At 49.0% G+C, this 22,739-nt stretch overlaps 1 protein-coding gene across 5 annotated transcripts in view; it reads right to left on the bottom strand.

Moving 5' to 3' along the window:
• Nucleotides 1-22,739, bottom strand: part of FBRSL1 (fibrosin like 1) — an 82,700-nt gene that overhangs the window by 37,892 nt on the left and 22,069 nt on the right. For all 5 annotated transcript variants that reach the window (XM_080940808.1, XM_080940805.1, XM_080940809.1 and 2 more), the window contains exons 3-4: nucleotides 16,178-16,282; nucleotides 14,277-14,312 (exon numbers count right to left, since the gene is read on the bottom strand). In XM_080940808.1, coding sequence (XP_080796934.1) covers nucleotides 14,277-14,312; nucleotides 16,178-16,282 — 141 coding nt within the window. The remainder of the gene's footprint in view (nucleotides 1-14,276; nucleotides 14,313-16,177; nucleotides 16,283-22,739) is intronic.

Below are 22,739 nucleotides of genomic sequence, written 5' to 3'. Positions count from 1 at the left end.
TCCTAAAAAACTGTGATGGGATGCTGAGGTGTAGCTCTCCACACTGGATGGCTCTGGCAGGGGTTGAGGTGGAGAAGGCCTCAGCTTCCCTGGATAGGCTGGGTGCAGGGAGTTTGACCCCAGTGGCTATATGGACAATATCAAAACGGACTTTTTTTTCTTTTTCGGGGGAAGGGGAAAGGTTATGGAGGAAAGGGCCAGACATGAGATGACTGGGAGGCAAGCATGATCAGAGTACATGATGTGAGATTCCCAAATAATCAATAAAAATATTATGTTAAAAAAAAGTAGGGTCTCTATGTAGCCCTAGCTGTCCTGGAACTCACTGTGTAGACCAGGCTGGCTTCAAACTCAGAGTCTGCCTGCCTCTGTTTGCTACTCCAACTCAAAAAGATTCATCTGCTAAGTGTTGGGATTAAAGGTGGCATCGCCACACATAAAGAAAAGCCTTCTTTAAGCTGCATGCACTGTCTCGTCACAGCAACTAGAGCACTACACCGTCACTACCACTAAAGTTCCACTCCTTCCTGTCACCTGTTTAGTTTGGCAGCCATCCCTTAGAGGGACTTCTAGGTCCTGAGAGTTCCCCACTATATAGCCCCCACCTACACTCTCTCTAGAAGCCTGGTCAGCTGCCTGCTGGGGTGGGAACTACTTGTCACTCCTACAAAGACACAAGTCAGCACGGTTATTAAGGCAGGAACAGCACCATCCTTTCTTCTCTGTGTGAATGTTAATTACAGCTTACAGCAGTATTCAGAGGAGAACCACTGTCTCCCACCACTCAAACAAAGGCATGAAAATTCATGAAGAGAGCCTTTGCAGCCAGAGTTACTCCCAGTCACAACCCAAAGCCCACCATGTGTATCAAGGAGGAGCTGACAGAAAGAAACAGGAGGCAGGCCTCCCCAGACTCCCACAGGTCACCATTTCTGGGCTGAGGCAGGGCTGCAGGAGCCTTAGGCAAGTGCCAAATGTATGTTGGATTTCTATCCAGTTACAAAGCAAGAGCTGTGAGATATTATTACCTCAGGGTTGTTTGGGACAAGGAGGCCAGTCCCTACTGGTAGGCTGAAACAGTCCCAATGGCACTGCCACCTGCTGAGCCCAAGGAGATGCAAACTAAACAGGATAAAGATGTTCAAGAAGTCTCAGGAGATTTTACTGGGCCTGGCCCAAGAATGGGTAGGGTCTCAGCCCTAGGGATGTTTAGTACCAAAGGTGCACTGGAGGCTGGGTGTAGGTTGCCTGAGGCATGTACAGGTAGAATAACATACAAGTGCTATGCTGGCTGCTGTTGACACACAGACCTTGTATATTCCATGCATGTAACTGACAACTTTGTGGTGGGCATCAATCAGCCCTTGGATGTATGCACATGTATTTTGGTATGCAAGCATGTGTTTGAGTGTCCTGCAGTAGATGCTGAAGCCAGACCTCACACACAGTTCTTGGCACCTCGATTTTCTCCTCAGCTTCTCCCTGGATCTTGTGAGAGCAGTCAAGTGTCATGCCTCAGGCTTCGGTCGTGGGCCTCCAATGTTTGAATTCAGGCTTGGAACTTTCCAAAGAATCCAGGAAAGAGAGTGAGGACTACATGGTGCCAAGCCTAGGAGATGCATTGCTACTGCAGGTATGGAGTGGGAAGAGGCTCACCTCCATGCATAGTCTAATTAGCAATGCAGCTAACATAAGGAGCTAATGTGGGGTGCCCCTATGGGACTCAGAGGCTAGTGAGGTCACATGTTAAGCTCAATACTGAAAAGCTCTGATGACCAGATTGGGATTAATACATAAGAGTCATGTGTGGACAAGGTCATTGTTCACTCTTAAGCTCACTTCTGAGTGAGTCAGTGAAACTTTTCACCTTGTAAATGTAGTGAGTTTGACAAGACAAGTGCATCTACCCCATGCAACTAGGTCACCAATTGGGTCCTCCCCATGGCTGCCTGGTATCCTTAGGGACCAGGAAGTCTACAACTGGATCCATAAACTTCTTTCCCACTTGACTCTTGGAGCCTTTGGACTGAAGAACCTTTGAGGACAAGAGTTCCTGCCCCAGACTGTGGGTGCTGAGATGTGAGGTAGCCACACACTCCAAGCTCACTTGTCCATTTCAGAGAACTGGAGGTCAGAGTCAGAGGACCTGCCGGGGCAAATCAGCCAGCAAAGGCTGGGAGCTTAGTTTAGGGCCCAGAACCAGGTTCAAGGTGCTGTCTAGTAAAAACACATAAAGGGTTAGTGACAATTGAGGGTGAAGCCAGGCAAGGCGATTCAAGTGTTGCTATCCGGTTCTGACATGCTAAAGCCCAGATGATTGCCATCAGAAACCAGGAGAACATCTCTGCCCAAATACGATATCCCTGTCGTTCAGACTGCAGACATCGTCTCTTATTACTCCAGATAGTGACTGCAACAGAAGGCCTTGTGATGCGTATAAACGGACCCAACCTCAGCAGGAAGGTGGGAATCAGAGGAGACGGAGCATTTGTATGGAAAGCCCTCGGAAGGTCACAGACAAGAGATGGCTGGAAAGGGAGAAGGTGAGAACCAGTGATGATACTGTGTATGATGGAGCCACAGGTGACTGAGCTGAGGCAGGTGGTTCTGCTGGACCCTGGCTGATGTGGTATGCTTGGATGTGGACCAACAGGACTTGACAGACTAGATGTAGACATGTGAGGGACATGAGTACAGTGGGGCCCAGGAGCCTAGGATGAATGGAGAGCTACACATAAGTTGTCTGTATGTCTATATACAGTCAACTTCTAAGATGGGACTGGCTGGGGCAGGACTTGACAGACAAGGCCATAGGAATTTGCCTCAGGTTAGAACCTACATCCTATCGACCCCACTTCCTCTTCCTTCCTTACCTGGGTCTCTGGAGGCAATGGTACAAGTCAGATAGGGGCCACATACCTCATTCAGGTCCCATCACATACCTGGCCATTAATGGAAAACTGAGTCCCAGAGGGATAGGATCAATTCCAGGTACAACTAGGGGTGACTGAAACTTGGATTTAGGTTGGACCCTCTGCCTAAGGCTATGAAAATCATATCTGATTAATTATATAGTATTTGGTTGGCCCGAAATACTATGTCTACTCTTCTAATTTACTTTCTGAGTGTTTAGGCTTTAAAGCCAAACAAAGCACTAATTACACAATCAAGAGTCAATTAAGTTACAGCTGCTTAATAAACTATATGGGCAAACCCACTGTGGGACCAGCTGACCACTCGTGCAGCTATGGTCTCTGAGTGTGTACACCGACCTCCTGCTGGTCTCCTCTGTAGCCTTCAGTACAGGAGGGCTTGGGAACAATGACTACCCACACTGGCATCCTGCCTCCTGCCAAACTTTAAGGTGCAGCCTGTTCAGGAGCCTTGGCATAGTTGGTGTATCACTGGAACACGGAGCAATATTTGTGAGGGGTTCAGAGCAAGTGGCCCCTCCCCTAACCAGGCTCAAAGTGAACTCATTTCTCAGCTGTGAGGTCTAGGCTCCATCTCACTTAGCAAATACTCGTGACGCTAGTGGCTCAGCAATGATGTCATCAGCCTCTCCTGGAGACAATTCTAATGTAAGGTCATTTTAACAAGGTAAACAAACCAGAGTATGATGCCCCAAGCCACAGACAGATGTTTTCAGGGTAACTGTCCTGAAGGATGTTCCTCTTAGCTCTGTGTAAGAACGGGGGGGGGGGTCCTAGAAAGGACACTTGCCCAGCACCTTATATCATTCTGGAATGTTCCAACAATTTTCCCACAGCTAAAAACCTGCTTAAGCCCAATTTATACTTGAGCCTAATTCTATTGTGAAAATTGTTACTAGTTTTCTCAAATTATGCTTATAACAGCAAGGAAAATCTAGACAAGTGTCTTTTATCTATTCTCTGTGGGGTCACCACCCAGGAAGTGCAGAACACTGTACCTAGACCTGCATCACAGACAGGCCTCATCTGTCTGTTCCACAGGGTTGTATGTCTGGGGCACATTCTGGTTCTGCCTTTCAGACTCAGCCTGGCACTCATCACACAAGGGATTCTGTGTGATTTTACTTGGTACTTCCTTCCTGTTTCCCTCTCTTGTCTCAAGGGCACACATTCTCACTTTAACTGTGTTGATGATTTTGTGGTCTTTGTGTACAGCACACTGTGACGTGATGCTTAAGTTCCACCCCACCCCACCCCCGACATCCCTCCATGCCCCAGCCAGTGCTCTACTCGGCTCACTACCTCACTACTCGGCTTGGAGCTCACCAGGACACTGGATTACCTTCCTGGTTTCTACAGGCCTCTGTGACTGTCAAGTAATTACAATCAGACAGGGGTATAGCACACACTTGAAAGAGCAGGCAGCTCCTGGAACATCCCTTCCCCAGTGCTCTAGGCAAGTTACCCCGGGGATCCCCACAACCAACTTAGACATTGGGCCCTCCACCTGCATACTAGGCCCTTGTCTAACAGCACAGGCCCTCCACCTGCATACTGTGTTCTTTTCTAACACAGTCCCTCCTCCACTTCCCTTGCCCAAAATGTCCTCCTTTAGATACCCCACATAGCTAGGCCTGTGCAGTTTCTATGACCCTTTAGCCTTGGCCACAGTACTAGGAACCACCAATGGTTGCTATGCCCAAGCCTGGTACTATCACCCTTGCTCTGGTCCCACCCAGCCCCAACACCACCCTAGTAATGCCTTGGTTCAGACAGAGCTGCTCTGGTTGCTTCCCAGATCTCCATTTCCTCTACACAAACTGGTGTGTTCCTCACTACTCTTCTTTGCTCCCCTCCCAGCAGCCCAGGCTAGCCCAGACTAGCCCAGGATAACGAACAAACCTGTGTCAGGGGATAAATAAAAGGTGTCCAGTGCCAGCATGCAGCTGTCCTTTCTCAGAGTCTACTATATTAATATATCCTTGAGTTGTCAGACTGAGAGTGCTAACGACCTCATGAATTATTTATCAACAAACTCTTAGACAGAGCCCCTGTTAACACTCATCCCTAACTGTGGTGTCACAGCAGCTCTGGCTTGTTCTCAATAATGATATGAAAGGTTGGAGCAAGAATTCAGGAACCAGACTGCCCAGTGAGACCTGTTATGGTTCAGGACATATAGTTCAGGGTAGGATGAACACATGGGACTGGCTCCCTGTGAGGACAGGAAGCACTGGTAGCCCCAGGAGGGACAATGGAAGAGTGGGGCACCAGGCCACAGCACGTCTGTGTCAGAACTGCCGGGGATGGGGGTGCTCCATCTCCTTGTTGACCCTCTGACCTATCTGTGGGGACCTAAGGCCGTGGAGTAGGATGCAGTTTTCAGGATCATCAGTCAAATGTCCCAAGGTCTAGTGACTCCACCCTGAGAGGCAGGACCTGATAGGCTTCTGGGCTAGGGAGAGTGTGGTAGCCTCACAGACTCTCCTTGCATTTAGCCATGGTTCATGTCTGAAGGTCTCATGTCCAGTGTGCCAAAAAAGCCTAACCCTGTAGCTCCACTGTCCAACACTGGGGAGGCTGAGCAGAGAAGTGGAGTCTCTAACCCATGAGCTGTTTCACTTCTCACAGCAAAGCCAGTGGCCAGGCACATATGTTAGGGGGATCATCTCACAGCTATACATAAGAAAAGAACTGACCCCTGGGAAGACAGTGTTGTGCGTAGGGAAGCCCCTGGGGAAAAGACACCCTGTGGAACTAGGTCTATCCCAAGCCTGGAGCAGCGTGATTGGTTAGACCTGAGCCTGCCTAGGCTGAGTTAGCCACAACTGGCTCCAGTCCCCAGCAGCCTAGAGATACCTGACTTCCCCGGGCAGACCCTGAGAAGGAGTCTTGGAAGACACTGCCCAGGGCTGGGTGCAGACACGGTCTAGATGGCCTCCAGTCCAGTCCAGCCACCAGCTTATGGCCCCATTCTGAGGATGGAGTCACTTAATAAATGACGAGTCAGAAACAGTGACAGGACCTCTCAAACCATAGGCCAGAGTAGAGGCTTGGGGTAGTTTCTGCCGTCATGTCCTGTTTCTAGGAGTAAAATGGGACAGGGAAGGACCATGCTCACTGTCCCTATCTAGACATGGCCCTTGAGGGGCCACTATTTCCCTATGTAATGTTCATAGTGGGCATTTGATGTGTGCCTGGTTCTGAATCTGTAAGTTGGTCTATGCCTCTTTCAAAAGCCAACTGCCATTCTGAAACAAGATAACATGGAGAAACGTATAGAGGTGATGGGAATACTGTGGGAGAAGAGAAGTCCTTGGAAATGCTCTAGTCCGTGTTACACCTACATTACCTTCACACAGATCCACATACCCACAAACTGTATGCAATGTCCCAGCCCCCAGCATCACAGCCTATGACTGGACCAATCTCCCAGAGCCTACAAGACTTGCCTACACACTGGCTGATGGTAACTCCAAGCTCATCAGGGAGACTTCTCCAGAGGTGACCCAGCTGCAGTGTGCCTAAGCCACTGAAACAGTCCTCACCTGGCACCACTCCCTCAGGCTTGGGTGTCTCATCTTCCTTGCTATCTAACTAAGGTTGCAGATAAGGACCAGGTATAGACCTTCATGATCCCTCGATTCACGCTCTGCTTCTCTGGGCTCATCTGCCAACACCCACCTTCTTCTAGTTCCCTGAATACATCAAAATATCACTGTGTGAAGCCCTCACCCAACTGCTTGCCACTTCTCCCCTGAGCCCCACCCTGGCCACTGGGGTGGTCTCTCTGCAGTACCCCTGTGCTATCCCCCCTGACCACTAGGGTGGCGATATATCTCTCCAGCATAACATGGTGCCATTTTTCTTCCTTCCAAGTAGTTACTCTGAAGTCACTTCTATTTTGGGGGTGGAGATGGGGGATTGTTTGTTTGTTTCAAGACAGGGTTTCTCTGACTGCCATGGATGGGCAGCCTGTAGAACAGGTTGGCCCAGAACTCAGAGATTCACCTGCCTCTGCTTCCACAGGGCTTAAAGGCAAGTGGCACCACTGCCGGCTCATTTCCCTGTCTTCTGTGTCCAGTGTCCCTGCAGAAGTAGTTCTATCCGTGTATGGCTTCCTCTGAACTGGCAGCCACATCTCCAGTCCCCCTGGGGAGGGATCAGCAGAGCGCAACTAGCCGGGCCCAGAAAATTGCTCTCAGACTTTGTTGTTCTATGAGTCTGATAAAGGGAGACATGGGTTCAGTTACTATTCTAGCTTTAAAGACTCCTGTGCTGAGATTAGGAGGAATAGGTGCCCTCCAATCCCCTCCCAGCTCCAGAGAGAGGATGGCAGGTTTATTGCTTTTGTTCAATTATAACTTGGAAGTGGCCCTAGGAACAGCACAATAGATGTCACAAACCTTCCTCATGAATACAGAACCTATACTACAGGGCTGCAAGGCTGGGGCAGACATGTGACTCTAACTAGGATAGAGGATAGAGGGGGTCTCCCTTTTGTCATTGGAAGGTACAAGGTAGAAGAGGTATATATGATTGTGTTCCCCTCAGGACTTGAGGAAGGGGTGACAGCTCCGTCCATGTGTATTGTTAGCCCAGGCTTGTGGCACACGTCTACCTCAGGCCACCCCTATGCTGTTCCCTTTTTGATGCCTCAGCTACCTGACCAAATGCCACACCTGGCTTTAAGCACAGCTAAGCCCTGCTTCTGGAGAAGTGGTTGTGTGACCCAGTATCTACAGAGATTCAAGTCTATCCTCCCTCCAAGGCAGCACAGCCCTGACTGCTCAGACCACACTGGCTGTGGGTGCTTGAGTATAACCCAGGGACTCAGCGACACTCACAGGTATTCTGGAGGCAGATGCATCCTTAGGCCATTGCACAGATGAGCAAACCAGTCAGTCCCAGCTCAGTCAACTCAAAGCACAGCATTTAGACCCATCCTCAGACCCAGAAGGAAAATGGCAGAGCCAGGTATAGAGCCCAGCCGCAGTGACACAGCACCGACACAGCAACCTAAGAGAGGCCTCATCCCTGGCTCCAGGACAAAGAGGAGTATCCATGTGATAAAGAATGTGAGGTATCCCTGGCCCTCAGGCACTCTGAATAGGACACTTGCCCACTCAGGACTCTCAGGCTGGAGCCTCGTGTACTCTGAGGTAGGGCTGACGCTGGTGGAGAGCTGGGCTATGAGGAGCCACACTGGCTCTTCTCTGCAGGCACAGACAGGTTCACATGGTCTGGAAGGAGGGATGCACACCCCTAACAACTCAGGATAAGATTAGTGCCACAGTGGCAGTGGAGACTCTCCTCAGCAAAGCACAGATGGGGTGGTGACAAAAGGGTGCTGGTGGTGTGGAGAGAGGGTGCAGCAGACTGCCTAGAGCTCTGGGGGGCCTGTGTTCCAAACCGGGTGGCCCACCTGTAATAACTTTGCAGGTGAAGGTCCCCATGCCATCCACACAGGATGAGTACGGTAGGTTGTCTAGGGTATGGAAGGAACCAGTTACCCTTTCCACAGACTGTAGCCCTTCCTTTGACTGTTCCTGTAACTAGACAGGGTTCCTACAACCTTCAAGTCTTCAGAGACTGGCATCTTGGCTAAAGGTTGAGGTGACACCTCAAGTAGAGGCCAATGCTCAGGGAATACGTGGTCTCAAAATCTTCAGAACAGACTCTCTTCCAGTAGTGAACAGTCTTCCTGTTTACACTCAATCTCTAGGGATCCTTCAAGCTGTGTAAGGGGATCCCAGGACCACAGGAACTTAGCTCCTAGGATAGAACCTTTGTCTCCTGCATGCTATGAGCCCTGAACACTGCAGAGAGTCACTGTAGGCCTGGTCCTGGTGTGGCCTCTGTGAAAAAAGAGGTAGGGTCCCTGTAAATCAAAATATCAGCCACAGAGATCATAAGAGGTGACCCTGAGGGTCTATTCACAGAAGCACCAAGCACCAGTCTCAGTTTGAAAATACATAGATGAAGCAGGCTGCCTGGCAGATGCTTAGAGGGCCCAGATGCTAGAGAACAGCTAGAGGTGTCTTTCAGGCTCCTGTGTGAACTTCTGATATGTGGACTAACTTTCTTACAAGCTTCACGGCATCACCCTCAAGGTTATTTATTAGGCAGGCATGCCACCTCTGTGATGAGGGCTCCTGATACAGGAGTGGCACACAGCAGAGGACTGCTCTGGCATTTACACCATACCAGGATTCTTCCCAATCTGAAAAGTAGAGGGCAGGGAGAAGGGCACCCCAGGTTCAGCAGCCCTCAATGACTCTTTAGTGTAAGGGTGTTTAGTGGAGTGTGCTGAGAAGGAAGTAGCTCACACAGATATTAGTGGTTTATAATCTAACAATGTAAAGTTAATTTTTGAGGGACTAGAGGAATGGCTCAGCAGTTAAGAGAAGCATTTTCTGCGCTTGCAGAGGATCTGGGTTTAGCACCTACACTGGGTGGCTTGTGACTCCAATTCTATGGAATTTAAAGCCCTCTTCTGTCCTCCGAAGGCACCTAGAAGCACACAGCACACATAAATGTATACAGGCACACACACACAAAATAAAAATAATTTAAAAGAATAATATAGAAAAGAATAAAAATAAAAATAATCAGCTAATTATACCTCGTGCAAGGTGCCAGGGTGATTTTCCCGGCAGGTACTGCTTGCTGGTGGGATTCTGATCCCTCTGTACCTGGCCTTGAGGTTTTCCCTCACACAAAAACCTCCTTCTCTACTCTAACCATCAAAATCGGGAAGAAGACAGTGCAGCTTTCTCACCACATGCTATTCTCCTGCACAACTCTTATGCTACAGCACAGCCAGAGCTTCCTTGACCCCACTGCCCAGGAACCTCACTCACCTCTGCAGCTTCTCCATCAGAACCTTTACCTGCCTGTGTGTGGCTCCTCAAGCATACTTAGGCTTCTAGTGCAGGGCCTTCCCGCAGCTGCCCTTAGGCACAGCTTACAAAGGCCTACCCCTGCCGCATGATGTAAGCAAGCTATACCTACCTGGCCTGTCTGCTTCTCCTCTCATTCCCCACCCACACCAGGTTCCCCACGCTCGGTGCTGAGGATGCTCTGGAAGTATCCGTGCCTAGCCGGTATGGAGGTTGCCTAAGACCAGAAGCAGGGATGCTGCTGACTTGATGGGACCAATATGATGGGGGGGTGGAGGCTTTTCTAGCCTGCGAGGTGAGAGTTCGAGGGTAGCCGTGCATCTGTTGTCACCACTGTCACTCTGAGCTGTGTGCAACTGTGGCAGGTACATAGGAAATGCTCACTGAACATTCAGTGAAGGAAAAGGGTAAAGAAATGAGCAACTGGGCTGAAGGAATGGCTCAGCGGTTAAGAGCACTGGCTGCTCTTCCAGAGGTCCTGAGTTCAATTCCTAGCAACCACATGTGGCTCATAACATCTGTAATGGGATCCCATGCCCTCATCTACAGAGTACTCACATATATAAAATAAATAAACAAACATTAAAGAAAGAAATGAGCAACTCCTTTCTCATATCTGTAACTAGGTCCTTACAATGGAAAAGACCAGAGGGCAAAAGGGAGAACACAGAGAAGGCAGTCTGGGGGTTACCAGGACTCCTGATGGTGCTCCAGGCACCAAGGTGGATGGTTTAGGCAGGACACTCAGACAGTTGCTCCTTTCTAACAATGACGAGGTACTTAGGGAACTTTGGGCCACACTGCCATGTGGAGGGCCATGGGCTGTATGTGTTTGGGTAATGGAGGGAGAGGCAGTCCTTGGACCCAGCAAACTCTCCCTGAAGCCAGAGCCTGGCAGGTGTGTTCTGTAGCCTCTTCAGTCTGTGAGACCTCACCTGAAGAGCAATAGTATCAAGAATCTAACTCCACATTACAGGCTGGGTCTCCAGTCGGCTCCATATCAGCACTGGTCAGCTCAGCTCCACGATGGCTACTCCATCTCCTCTTCTCCTGATCTAAACAATGTCTACACTTGTTTAGACACTTCTAGAACATTCTTAGTACTGAGTATGGGGAGGCCAACTGGAAACTTCTATGTATAGAAATTGTTCTCATTTCTATCCTAAAGGAAGCCTCTGAGCCCCACATTCCAGGAGACACATCATCACACCCTTGGCCATGAGCAATCAAATTAAGAAAAATCACTGTCTAAGTTTATGGTGCTAACAAACATTTGGTGGCATATTAGGGAGGTGGTACCTACCTTTTAGAATGAAAGCTATTAAGGATGGACAAAAACTGGGGATTTTTCTGGGGATAAATCTCAGCAAAATCAACTTACTTTAAAACACAGTTTGCAAGTTGAGGATGTAGTTTAGTGGAGGAATGCTTGCCGAGTATGTACAAGGACCTGAGTTAAAATCCTAGTACTACACAATTAATTCATTAATTTAAAAAAAAAATAGAGTCTGAAGCTGGGCATGGTGGGGCATACCTTTAATCCTGGCCCTGAGAGACAGGTAAATCTCTACAAATTCAAGGCCAGTCTACATAAATGGATTGCTTGACAGTGACAGCTACACAGAGAAGACCTTATCTCAACACAAGAGCCTACAGAGCTAGGTTAGAGATACACAGTAGTGTCAGCATGGTGATGCTCTGGGGCAATAAGAAGAAATGTTCAAGGGGGGGCTGGCAGGGAAGCATGCACACAGACGTGGTGAGAAATCGGGATTCCCTGAGAAGCTAGAGGGTCGTATGAGTAATGTCTACAGATATGCAGGAATGCATAAACCACAGCTGATAAAAATAGATACATAGGCCAAGGAAAAACAGTTACTACATAAAAAACCAGAGAGCCTCATTTACATGCAACACACATTCAACTATATACACCTGATGATAAGACAGGGCATCATTGTCTCTTGCTGTCTGCCTGGAGCTCAGCTTCCATCTGAACCCATAGGGTTCATCTGAATTCATATCTGAATGGATATGAGGTCCCAGGAAAAGATAGCTTGCAAGTATCAGGGCTCTCAGTGGCACTCAGGAGCAGGAAATTCTACACAGGAAGACCCTAGAGATCTGTTGATTCAAGCCAGGTCTAATACACATGCATGCATATACTAGGGCCTAGGCTGTGTAGGTTCCAAGGACCTTCTGGGTCTGTTGCTCAGATGGGAAACATACAGTCACACATTGTAGACCAGTTGCTTCTCTTCCTGCCACCATCTGTCACTCTTATGCGACTGTCACAGGGGACTAAACTATAAGCATCTGGCAAGTTAACTGTATGCTTTTTAAGAAAATAGAAAAGCAAGGTCTTGAGGAGAAGTCTTGTATGGTGATGGTAGATTTGGGAACATAAAAATGGCCAGGTAGCTCAGAGCAGGGATGCCCCAGATACTCCAGGGGACTCAAGTCACAGGTAAGCCAGAGATCACCTGATAAACTTGGATTAGCTGTAGAGCATCTGTTTAAATGTTAGCATCACACAGGGCCACAACATCAGGAGAATGTTCCAAGATGTAGCATTCTTCCTACCCATGGGATGCTGCAGATCCCTGGAAATTTAGATAACAGATGTGGGGCCTAGATTTAAACCTGTGCCCAGGTGCATGACTTGACTCCAGTGCCAGCTGCTTCAACTCTCATGGTTCCGAGTCCTGCCAGCAGGTTCTGGTACTGGAGCCCACTATAAAAATGGCTTACTTCCCAGTGTCCAACAAAGTCCTGGCCACAGAGACATTCTCAGGAGCATAAGGACATTACACAGAGGAGGGTGACAGAGAAGGCTTGTCCATCAAACTAGAGGCACCACAATCACTCTCAAAGGCTGCTTGCTGTTTTCAGTGCTCAGGTGTGAACAAGGTCCCTTTCAGGCTGGAGAGATGGTTCAGCGTTAAGACCACTGACTATTCTTCCAGAGGTCCTGAGTTCAATTCCCAGCAACCAAATGGTAGTTCACAATCATCTGTAATGGGATCTGATGCCCTCTTCTGGTGTGTCTGAAGACAGTGACAGTGTACTCACATGCATAAAAGGAAGGAAGGAAAGAAAGATCTCTTTCAATGGCCAGCTAACAGGAGTCACCTCTTCAAGGTGTCTGTAGCCTCTGTGATCAAAGGGCCAAATACTGGATATTTTCAGTCAAACCCATGATGAAAATGGAGCAAAGTCTGATGAGCCTTGGCTTTCTATACCTCGGGTGGACAACAGAGGTGAGGCTAGTGAGGTGGGAAGTGCAGATGGAGAAAGAAGAAGCCAGGCCCCTCCTCCAGTCAAAGTATCCCCACCTTTGCTCTTAGTACAAGAGGAAGGAAAGAAAGGTCTACTGAGCCTGAGCTGCTGGGCCAACGCTTCCCTGTTTCTTTCCAGTGTCCAGAACACTAGGGTTGGGACAGCTCTCCAATAGGCCCTACTGGGTGACTAATGGGTTAATTATACACCCCCATAAAAAGCCACTGTGATTTAGAGAGTGAACTAGGCAGGCCTTAACTGGCAGTAAATCAGGGCTGCAGGGATGAGATGGGGAGTCCCAGCCTCAGCCTTCCAATAAGCCAAAACGCCTTTAAATCTGCAGAAATGGCTTTTATGAAGCTCTGGGTTTTATGATGTCATTAATGTTTCTCTTGATACTTAAGGGAAAATGAAATAAGCCACGAGGAGGTGCAGGAGCTGTTTTGTTCGGTTCCAGGGCCACTCCATAAACTCAGGTAGATAAGGGACTTGCCTGCCCCTGAGGTCATGCCCCAATGGACCTCATTGAGCATGTGTGAAGCCTCTCCAGTAGACCTGGGTGAGCCTGCCCGTACAGGGATGTTTGCAGCATGAACTTGCTGAATGTCATCCTGTCCTGATGTGGCTCTCCATGGGCCACAAGCCCACCAGTTGGGTACATGCTCATCTTCCCACAGTAGCTTTGGACATCTCAGGTTTCAGCATAAGCCCAATGGGGGTGGGAGCTGGAATGGGGGTGGGAGCTGGAATGGGGGTGGGAGCTGGAATGGGGGTGAGAGCTGGAATGGGGGTGGGAGCTGGAATGGGGGTGGGAGCTGGAATGGGGGTGGGAGCTGGAATATGCTGCTCACACACCACAGGCATCTTTACTGCCTTATTAGCAGCAGCCTGGGGCTTCCCACTTCCTGGCACCCTGCTCACCTGCAAAGGGACCCACTTCAGGTTCCTGGCCAAAGTCCTAGAGACTCTCTCTGTCTTATGTGTGTGTCCTAAGCTTAGTGCCTGTCAGGAAGCCACTGAGGTCAGAACCAACCAAGATTCTAAAGGGGAAGATTCCAAGGTGGTGGAACCCTCTAGGCACTGGAGCTGTGAGGCAGCTCTGGCTGAGGGATGGCAATGAGGCAAGGACAAAGACAGCAAAGGAAGAGGGCTGGAGACTTACTGAGTAGCCTCTCCCAGAAACCGCCTGTGCCGAGCTCTGTGGGAAAAGGAGAAAGACAGTCAGTGGCAGGCTAGGCCCCAGCCAGCAGCCCCAGAAGACAGGCAAAGGATCCTAGGGTCAGTAAAGTCTCATTGGAGACAGGGGGTGGGAGTGGGGGGTGTTTGAGCACAGTCTTCTCCTGCACCAGAGAGCTTCTCAAGCCACCTTTGAAGTAGTTGTCTCCTTTCTGATTTAGCCAGGCCAGCCGTCATTGCCACAGCTCTGGGTGGGCCCGACAGGGATGCCCTTACCCTATCCACAGCTCCTTTGGGACTAGGAGCTAACTAAAACTGTCCTCCACAGTGCAGCAGAAAGATCCTAGCTGATCCTTCACTACTTCTGCTGGAGCCCACAGGGAGGCTTCTGGAGGAGAATTTAGCATAGGCCTAAAGTCCAAGTGGCTTGAAGGTTAGCCAACAACCATAATGGAGGTTAGCATGAGGCCCCAGGAGCAGCTCAAGCTGCCAGGGATTCCACAGCTCCCAAGATAGGCCACAGAGCAGGTTCATCGTGTGTGTGCACATGTGTGTGTGTGTACATGCAGCAGATGCTGTGGGAGGCTGGGGTGCAAGGAGAGGCTGAGCTCCTGCAAAGTAACAGTGAGGCAGGGGAACTTCATGATGACTCCTGAGACAATGAGATGGGGAAACAGAGTCAGCAAGTGGAAATGAAATGGGAGCTAGTAGGCCAAGCTACAATCCCCCCTTCCTTCAAAGCAATCAGTCCCTGACATCCTTTCCTACAGACTACTGACAGGGCTAGGGTCACTGCTTGAAAGGCGGAGCCCACCCAAACCTACCCATTTGGGTCCCACCTGCCAGCCACAGGCAGCTGATGGGGTGGGGGTGGGGCATAATTGGTGAGTTCTCGGCTGCACGTTGAGCTGTGTTCAGAATGCAGCTTCATTCATCCTGGGCCGCAATTAGAGTGCTAACTAGGGCAGCCCTGCAGCCCCAGACAATTACCAGCCTATTTTCCCATCTTGCAGCAACAAGATCAGGAGCCTGGCAATTATGCTTCCCTCTGGCAGCAGGCTGCACCCCCAATCCCTATTTAAATGATAATGAGACACGACTCATTCAATTTAGTCCTTCAAAAAAAAAAAAAAAAAAAGACCACCCTGAGGCCACTTCAGGAGCTGGGCAGGGTTGGTGTCAGTAGCCATCTCCTGAGCCAGCAACTCCTCGGGTGGCCCCTGTTTTTACCCCAGTTCTTGAGTCACTGCGCCTCATTGCTAGTGAGCCTGGTTTCCCCGACTATGCCCACTAGGCCTACCCTGTGTCACGCTCCAGAGCCCTTCCACCTGGCTTTATGGCTGACTATCCCAAAGACCTAGTGCCCAGGGTCCTCTCTCGGGCACTGATATGTATGTATGTATGTATGTATGTATGTATGTATGTATGTATGTATGTATGTATATATGTATGTATGTATGTATATCCAAATCAGATCACTGCATATGCACCCCTACCCAGCACCTCTAAACCCAGGTACCTCAGGACCCATGCCAAGATGCACAGCTGTCTACTCTGCTTTGGGCAAGGTAGCACCTGGTGTTTCAGGCATGCCATCTACAGATTCAGACACATGTGTGGAATCATTTCCACACAGGTATCGCTGCAGAACGTTGGTGTAGCATCTGCCCTAGGGCACATGATGTTCACCTTAGGGTTACAGGACTAGTACTCAGGCTGCTACAAGGTACACCATGAGAGACTTATTATAACTGCTGCCCTTCATTTAAACCTTCCTACTGGTGAGGTCCTGTTTTGCTCATGAGCAGCCTCCATGTAAATTGCCAGGCACGGTCAAAGCCATGGGATACCTGCGGGGGCACCGGGATGTCAGTCAGGGGCACTCACATCACTTAGCTGGTCCCTTGAGCTGCTACGCTGAGAGCTGGAGGCTTCAAGGACACTGTCTTCATCACTGTTCCGGTCACCCCCTCTGGCCATTGTGACCTTCATCTGGGGACAGGGAGGAGAAAAAGTCTCAGATAAACATGCACTGACCAAACCCACCTGGATGAGTGCTTGCAAATTCAACACCAGACAGAACAGGAACAAAATGCCTCAAGGAGCCACACCATCACTGGCTCTGTTCCCTGATTCTTCCAGTCACTGACTTTGAAGCTACCCCAGGGGACTGAGAGACTACAAACCAGGCCTGCTCTCCCTGCCCACAGCCTGGCCTCTCTTCCTGCTGAGGCTCTGCAGGGCTGGGCTGCCCTTCTTAATGTGGTAACATTGAGACATGACACCATGCACACACAGTTGTATGTGATCTTGGCCTCAATTTGCCGTTTGCAGAATGGAGCTGATAAACTTCAGTAGGCACATGCAAACACTCTAGAAGCTAGCTGACACTGGCTATACTTAATGTTCTACACATCCTGAGGCTGATGACTGCAACAGCCCTTAGGACAACATATTTCACTCTCAGAAAAAGGAAACAGGCCCAGAAAAGGCTGGAGCCAGAACTAGAATAAAGTGACAGATATCACAGGCCTTGGCATTAGATACCAGCTCCAGCAGGAATGCCCACCTACATAGCTAGGCTCATAGCATTCTGGGACTATTTGCAGAGGCCACCTTCCAGCCCCAGACATGAACACAAATGTCCTGGCATGATGACACCACACTTCTGCCCAGTGCAGGTCTCTGGCCTGTTTAATGGGGAACATTCCCACATCTTGTAATGGATGAGCTTGGTCTCCTCATGAACAAACTGGGTGCAGTGTTCGGCTGGCACTGGACAGTAAGAGGCTTATGTGAATGTACACGGACATTCACCCTGCTTCCACCTTATACCTCTCCTAATCTTACATCCCAGAGCCACTGATATGGATTTGGTCAAAGTCCTCAGAATTCGGCCAGTCATTTCACCATAAGCATGTGCCAGTCCTAGAACCAGTTTAGGGCCTGGAACTGCCAACTTCTCCCTGGCCCCAGACTTGCAGGAATCCACACCCCTTTCCTATTGGCGCTAACAGAGTATCAATGCCAAGACACTGGTTGGATGTTAGTGCATGTGCATATGGCTAAATGGGGCTCCTCACCCAGGCAAATATCTAAGGCCCCAAAGAACTGAATGCTGGTATCGTTGGTCTACATAAACTGCAGAGGAACTAGCTCAGCCTGAGAAGCTGAAGGTGATCATAGTCACTGACTGAACTAACTCTACAGGGACCTTTTATTACTAGACCAATTGAGAACCTACTGGTACTCTATCATCAGCTAACTGCCATGGGGGTGTTCTCTCTTCTGACCCACAGTGCACAAAGACTCACTAGCAATTCGTGAAGGCTAAAGTATACACCTACGCAGCTGAACTGAGGGCACCAAGCACGCTTTCTGTTTGACGCATATACACAGAAGCTATCTTTTCTCTAAGACAGACACTGGGACCCTCTAGGTGGTGTGGGCTGCCGTCTGCTATCCTTTCTTAAGTAGTTGTCCTCAGATTGAAAACCCCACTTCCTGCAGTTTTATAGAGCTGAGTCCTGTATTCTGGAAAGCACTGCAATCACAGACACATGGAACTGTCACCTTCTGTAACCAGGTGGATCCAAAACAGTGCCACCTGCTTGCCCTTTGGTCTTTCTTGCAGTTTACTCACTTTGAGGAAGTTTTCTATTAGCTATGTCAGAGGTGGGGAGATGCCAAGCTTCCATCCCCAGCATTTATGGAAGGTTGAGATCAGTATACCCGGACCTCTGTATCTTCCTGGAGCCAGAAGTTGGCCTCTTTGCTCCAGGGAGGCAGGTGAGAGTACTTATACCCACCTTTGGGCCTTGTAGACCAGCCACCAGTCCATCCATTCATCCACCCAAGTAACCAGGTATCTATCAGTTCATTATCCACCCACACACCCATCCATCCATCCATCCATCCATCCACCCATCATCCATCCATCCATCCATCCATCCACCCATCCATCCATCCATCCACCCACTCACCCATCCATCCATCCATCCACCCACCCACCCACCCACCCACCCATCCATCCATCCATCCATCCATCCAATCAGCCAGCCAGCCAAACAACCAACAAACCAACAAAGCCAATCAACTAACGGTCAACCAACCAACAAGCCAACATTCTCTTGAGTTCTTGTACACTGGGCTCTTTTGGACAGTGGACATACAGACACACACCTCTCCATGCATGGCTCATATGGCTCACCATTAATGTAAGGAAAAACAAAAACAAAACATCCTGAAAAACAGCAGCAGGTGCTAAGGAGGCAAACTGCAAAGAAAGGTGGGAAGACCCCCAGAAAGGGCTGTTCTGTGCCACACGGCAGGCAGACTCACTGCCTACGCTGAGCAGTGTTTCACTTTGATGGTCAGAGGTGGGCTAGTCTGTATGCTCCAGACATGGAGCAGAGGTTAAGGCTCCTGCAACACGTCTGGATGACTATAGCCCACAGGCTCCCATGCTACCTCAGCAGCCCAGGAGGTTTACAGGGAATGGCTGGAAGCCAAGCTTTAGGGAAGAACCGTGGGTACTGTACCTTACAAAGCCATAGGCATGTACTTCTGAGCAGTTCTCTTTGGCTTGGATATACAGCAGGATATCTGCCAACAAGGAATCCATGCAACTGTACACGTACCCCAGGGGGCACAGCCACACTCAGTCTCTATCTCTCCCCTTGTAGTCCTTTCTAGGTTTCTGAGGTCACTTCTAAGACCATAGTTTTTACCAGTCTTGTAGGCTGGCCATGTTGATGGAGCTTCATGTCTGGTTTCTCATCTGGCCTCATGTAAGAGCTTAATTTATACACTATGTTGTGCATATATGTATGTGAATATTCATGGCACAGTGTGTATGTGGTGTACATGTGATAGCATGTATATGTGTGTATGCATGTCACATTGTATATGTGTATATGAGTGTGTAAGTATGCATGTCACAGGTATATGTGGGAGTCAGAAGACAACTTGTGGAGATCACTTCTTTCCTTTCTCCATGTGGGTCCCTGGAATTTGAATACAGGTTGTCAGGTTTAGCAGCAAGTACCTTTACCCACTGAGCCATCTCTCTGGCCTAGTAGGCTTGATGGTTTATAATTCTTTTTTTAATATTTGTTTATTTTTATTTTGTGTAGAGGTGTTTTTCCTGCATGTACATCTGTGTACCACCTGCATGCATTGCCCAGAGACAAAAGAGGTCATCAGATCTCCTGGAAATGGAATTACAGATGTCTGTGAACAACCATCTAGGTGCTGGGAATTGAATCCAAGTTCTCAGGAAGAGCATCCAGTGCTTTTAACATTGAGCGACCTTTCTTGCCTCTGGCTTTAATTGTTCTTCACCATATACTTGCCAGATAGTGCCAGAAAAAGTGCCAGGCATCTTTGGATAGCACCTGAAGGCTCACAAGCCTAGGGTCACTGGCAGCTCCAAGAAGTAGATTAAGAGCTAAAACTGGAAGCCTGGGGGCTAGAACTTTCTCAGGGCCTTAGTATTGGTGGGATTCAGCCCTTGGCACTGTGCTGTGCAGATCTATGAGGAAGTTGAAAGGAGAAAGACTCCCAGACAAGGGGACAGGAGAGTTCCAGAAAGTGACATAGAGAGAGGTGGGGCAATGATTAGGTGTCAGGTCAAACAGAGCTCACAAAACCTGAGAGAAAGGCCAATATTGTCCTACTGGGTTCCCAAGCTTACAATGCACTGATCTTGCAGCCCAGCATGACCCAAAATCCACAAATTGGGTTGGAATAGACTGATGAGCCAGGCTGCTTCCCACCATCCAGCAGGCTCCGCCAGCATGTTCTTCCTATGTGAGTCTGGATAGGACATGGGGCATAAAAAGGAAACTAAGCTAACAGAAACTTACACCCGGACCTGTTCAGTATTATTCATGTGCACGTCACCGACTGGGCAGGCAAAGAAACGGAGGTATATTCAGTACAGTGCATGGCCTTCTGCAGGCACCACATGTGGTAAGTGAAACCTGAGTGTGAGTTTACACCTTGGCACCAATGCCTGCCAAATGCTGGACACACAGGGCTTCAGCTGACACTTCTTAGGAAGAGTGGAAAGAGTCCTAACTTACACCAGTTAGCAGGACCAAAGCAAAGGCAATGTTGTCTGGTAAACCAACTTTATGGGAGGAAGAGGCCCACGGAAATGCCTGCCAATTTCTAGAGTTCCTCTAAACAGGGCAACCAGACTAGCAGGCTGGGAAAAGGGCTCCCGTAGCCATGAATGGTGGCTCTAGCAATGAGGTGCCTACTCAACTCCAGGTTGCACAAGGAAGTGATTGCTTCCAGTACTGGTGGCTAAGTAAACTGCTGTCCCAGGCAGGAAGCATGTGGTTTACTCTGGTACTCAGATACACTGAGGTTTTGTGTACAGAGCTAGCCTGTCCAAGATGGCCCTGAGCCATCTGTTGCTGAGCAAGCAGATGATGAAGGGCCTAGAAGTAACCCTTTCCACTTACAGAAGTTAGAAAGTCTATCAGAACCCAGACCCAGAGAGCGCACATGGACACACATGTGATTATGTACAAACCCCAGGTTATCCATGAAATGTATACTATCTAGTGTACACACCTCACCTGCTCCCCAGATACCTTTTTGCTCTGGAGCACTCCAAGGGGCACAAAGGCCCGCTGGAATCCCATTATTAAGGCTGAGAACACACACAAAACAGTAGGAACAACAACCCTGAGTAAGTGCAGGGCATGACCTGGATGGTGTGCAGGAGTCCAATGAGTCACAGACATGCTAAAGTATTCATGGGAGACAGTCACACCACCTCAAACTGTTTCATACCCAGACCAATGCTTAATTTGTGGCTGTGGGGTAGTTCACTTTCTGGATTGAGGATGAGAATGGACTGCTGACTGGTTGCTTTCTGCTATAATCCCTGGAAAATCCCTGCAAGGGGCAGGAAGCTCCCTCAGGCATCAGACCCAGGATAGGCCAGAGAGGTGTGGCTAGGTTCCCCACCCCACAAAATGAAGAACCAGTGGAAGACACTCTTGCAGCACTGACATCCTATATATTCAGTGTGTGCTGTGTATAGCATGTCATCCTATATAAACAGTGTATGCTGTATGTGCAGTATGCCAAATGTATACACCATGAGCAACATGTATGGTGCTTCCTGTGTACCATAAGCACATCTTGAATATGTGGCATTCTATGTGCATAATAGATCCTATGTGTACAGTGCATCCCATAACCATATGCATAATACACCATATGCACATGGTGTCTCCTGAACACACAGTATGTTTACTATATATGTTGTACCCATGCTCTGGCCCTCTAGCAGCCACTCTATGCCTATTCTTTTTAGGATATTGACCCCTCCGCCTACCTCTTGAGGTCACTGACCTGTGGTCATCAGAAGGACTCTAGAGGCTACCTAGAGATGGCACATCTTGGGTGCATGAGTTGCACCAGGCTGAAACTCTGATCCACTGGATCTCGCAGTGCTGCAGCCAGACTTCAGGAGAGCAAGCCTGTGCTGAAAGGGACTGAGCTGTGACTATCTCTGATGCTCTCTGTTCCCCAACCACATAGCTCTTACTGTCAGGTCTGAGTCCTGACTTCCCATGTCTTCTGAGACTATAAAACAGGTGCTGGCACAGCAAAAGACCTCAGCCAGCAAAGCAGGGAAGCTCATCATTTCTGTTTCCCTGTCTTCAGTCCGGATGGTTCCATATTTCTGGCGAACAGCACTCACTGAGCATTATTGACCACATCACACTTCCCCTCCATGGGTACCCAGCTGTGGCTCCAGACCAGGACACTCTATTCAGACCTCTCTCTCCAGAACTGAGCTCTCATGTAACCACCCAGATCTCTCTGGTCAAGACACTCCATTTGCTTCTTTCTCCATTAGCACCAAGATGTCACTGTTGTTCACTACTGTCACCAGTGGAGGGTGGGAGATGGCTCAGTGGATTTCCAGTGGCTTGCTGTTTCTCACTTTGCTCCAGTTACTGGCTCAGCTTCACATACCTATCTATGCTTTTACTGAGTGATCATTTGCTCACAACATGAGCCCAGATGAGGAAAAAAAGCACAATCTATCTTTGCCTCAAAAATTAGCCGCATCTGCCAAGACAGGGATGTGGATCAAAGAAGGGTCACAGATGCCAAGGGAAGAGAATATTCATGTGAATGCCCTAGGCATGCACAGAAGAGCATGCCTCCTGGTGAAGGTGCTAGGCAATCCCTAGCTTTCCCACCACACCACCCAACAAGACCTGTAACTAAGCTGTAATTCACACCTGAGCGTATGGGTGCCCACTATATAGTCTGGCACCGAAAGTTCTGCTTTATCAGATACAGCCCAGAAAGGAGAAGCACTCACATGGTTGTAATTAGTATCAGGGCTTCAACTGGGAAATTCCCTTTCAGTGAGCCCTTATGTCAGCAAAGTCTCCTCTGGGCTCAGTTGGGT

This window comes from Micromys minutus (genome assembly GCF_963924665.1).
Source record: "Micromys minutus genome assembly, chromosome: 29".
NCBI lineage: Eukaryota > Metazoa > Chordata > Mammalia > Rodentia > Muridae > Micromys > Micromys minutus.
Note: the sequence above shows the minus strand (reverse complement) of the source record. Positions and strands in the feature narration are given on the sequence as shown.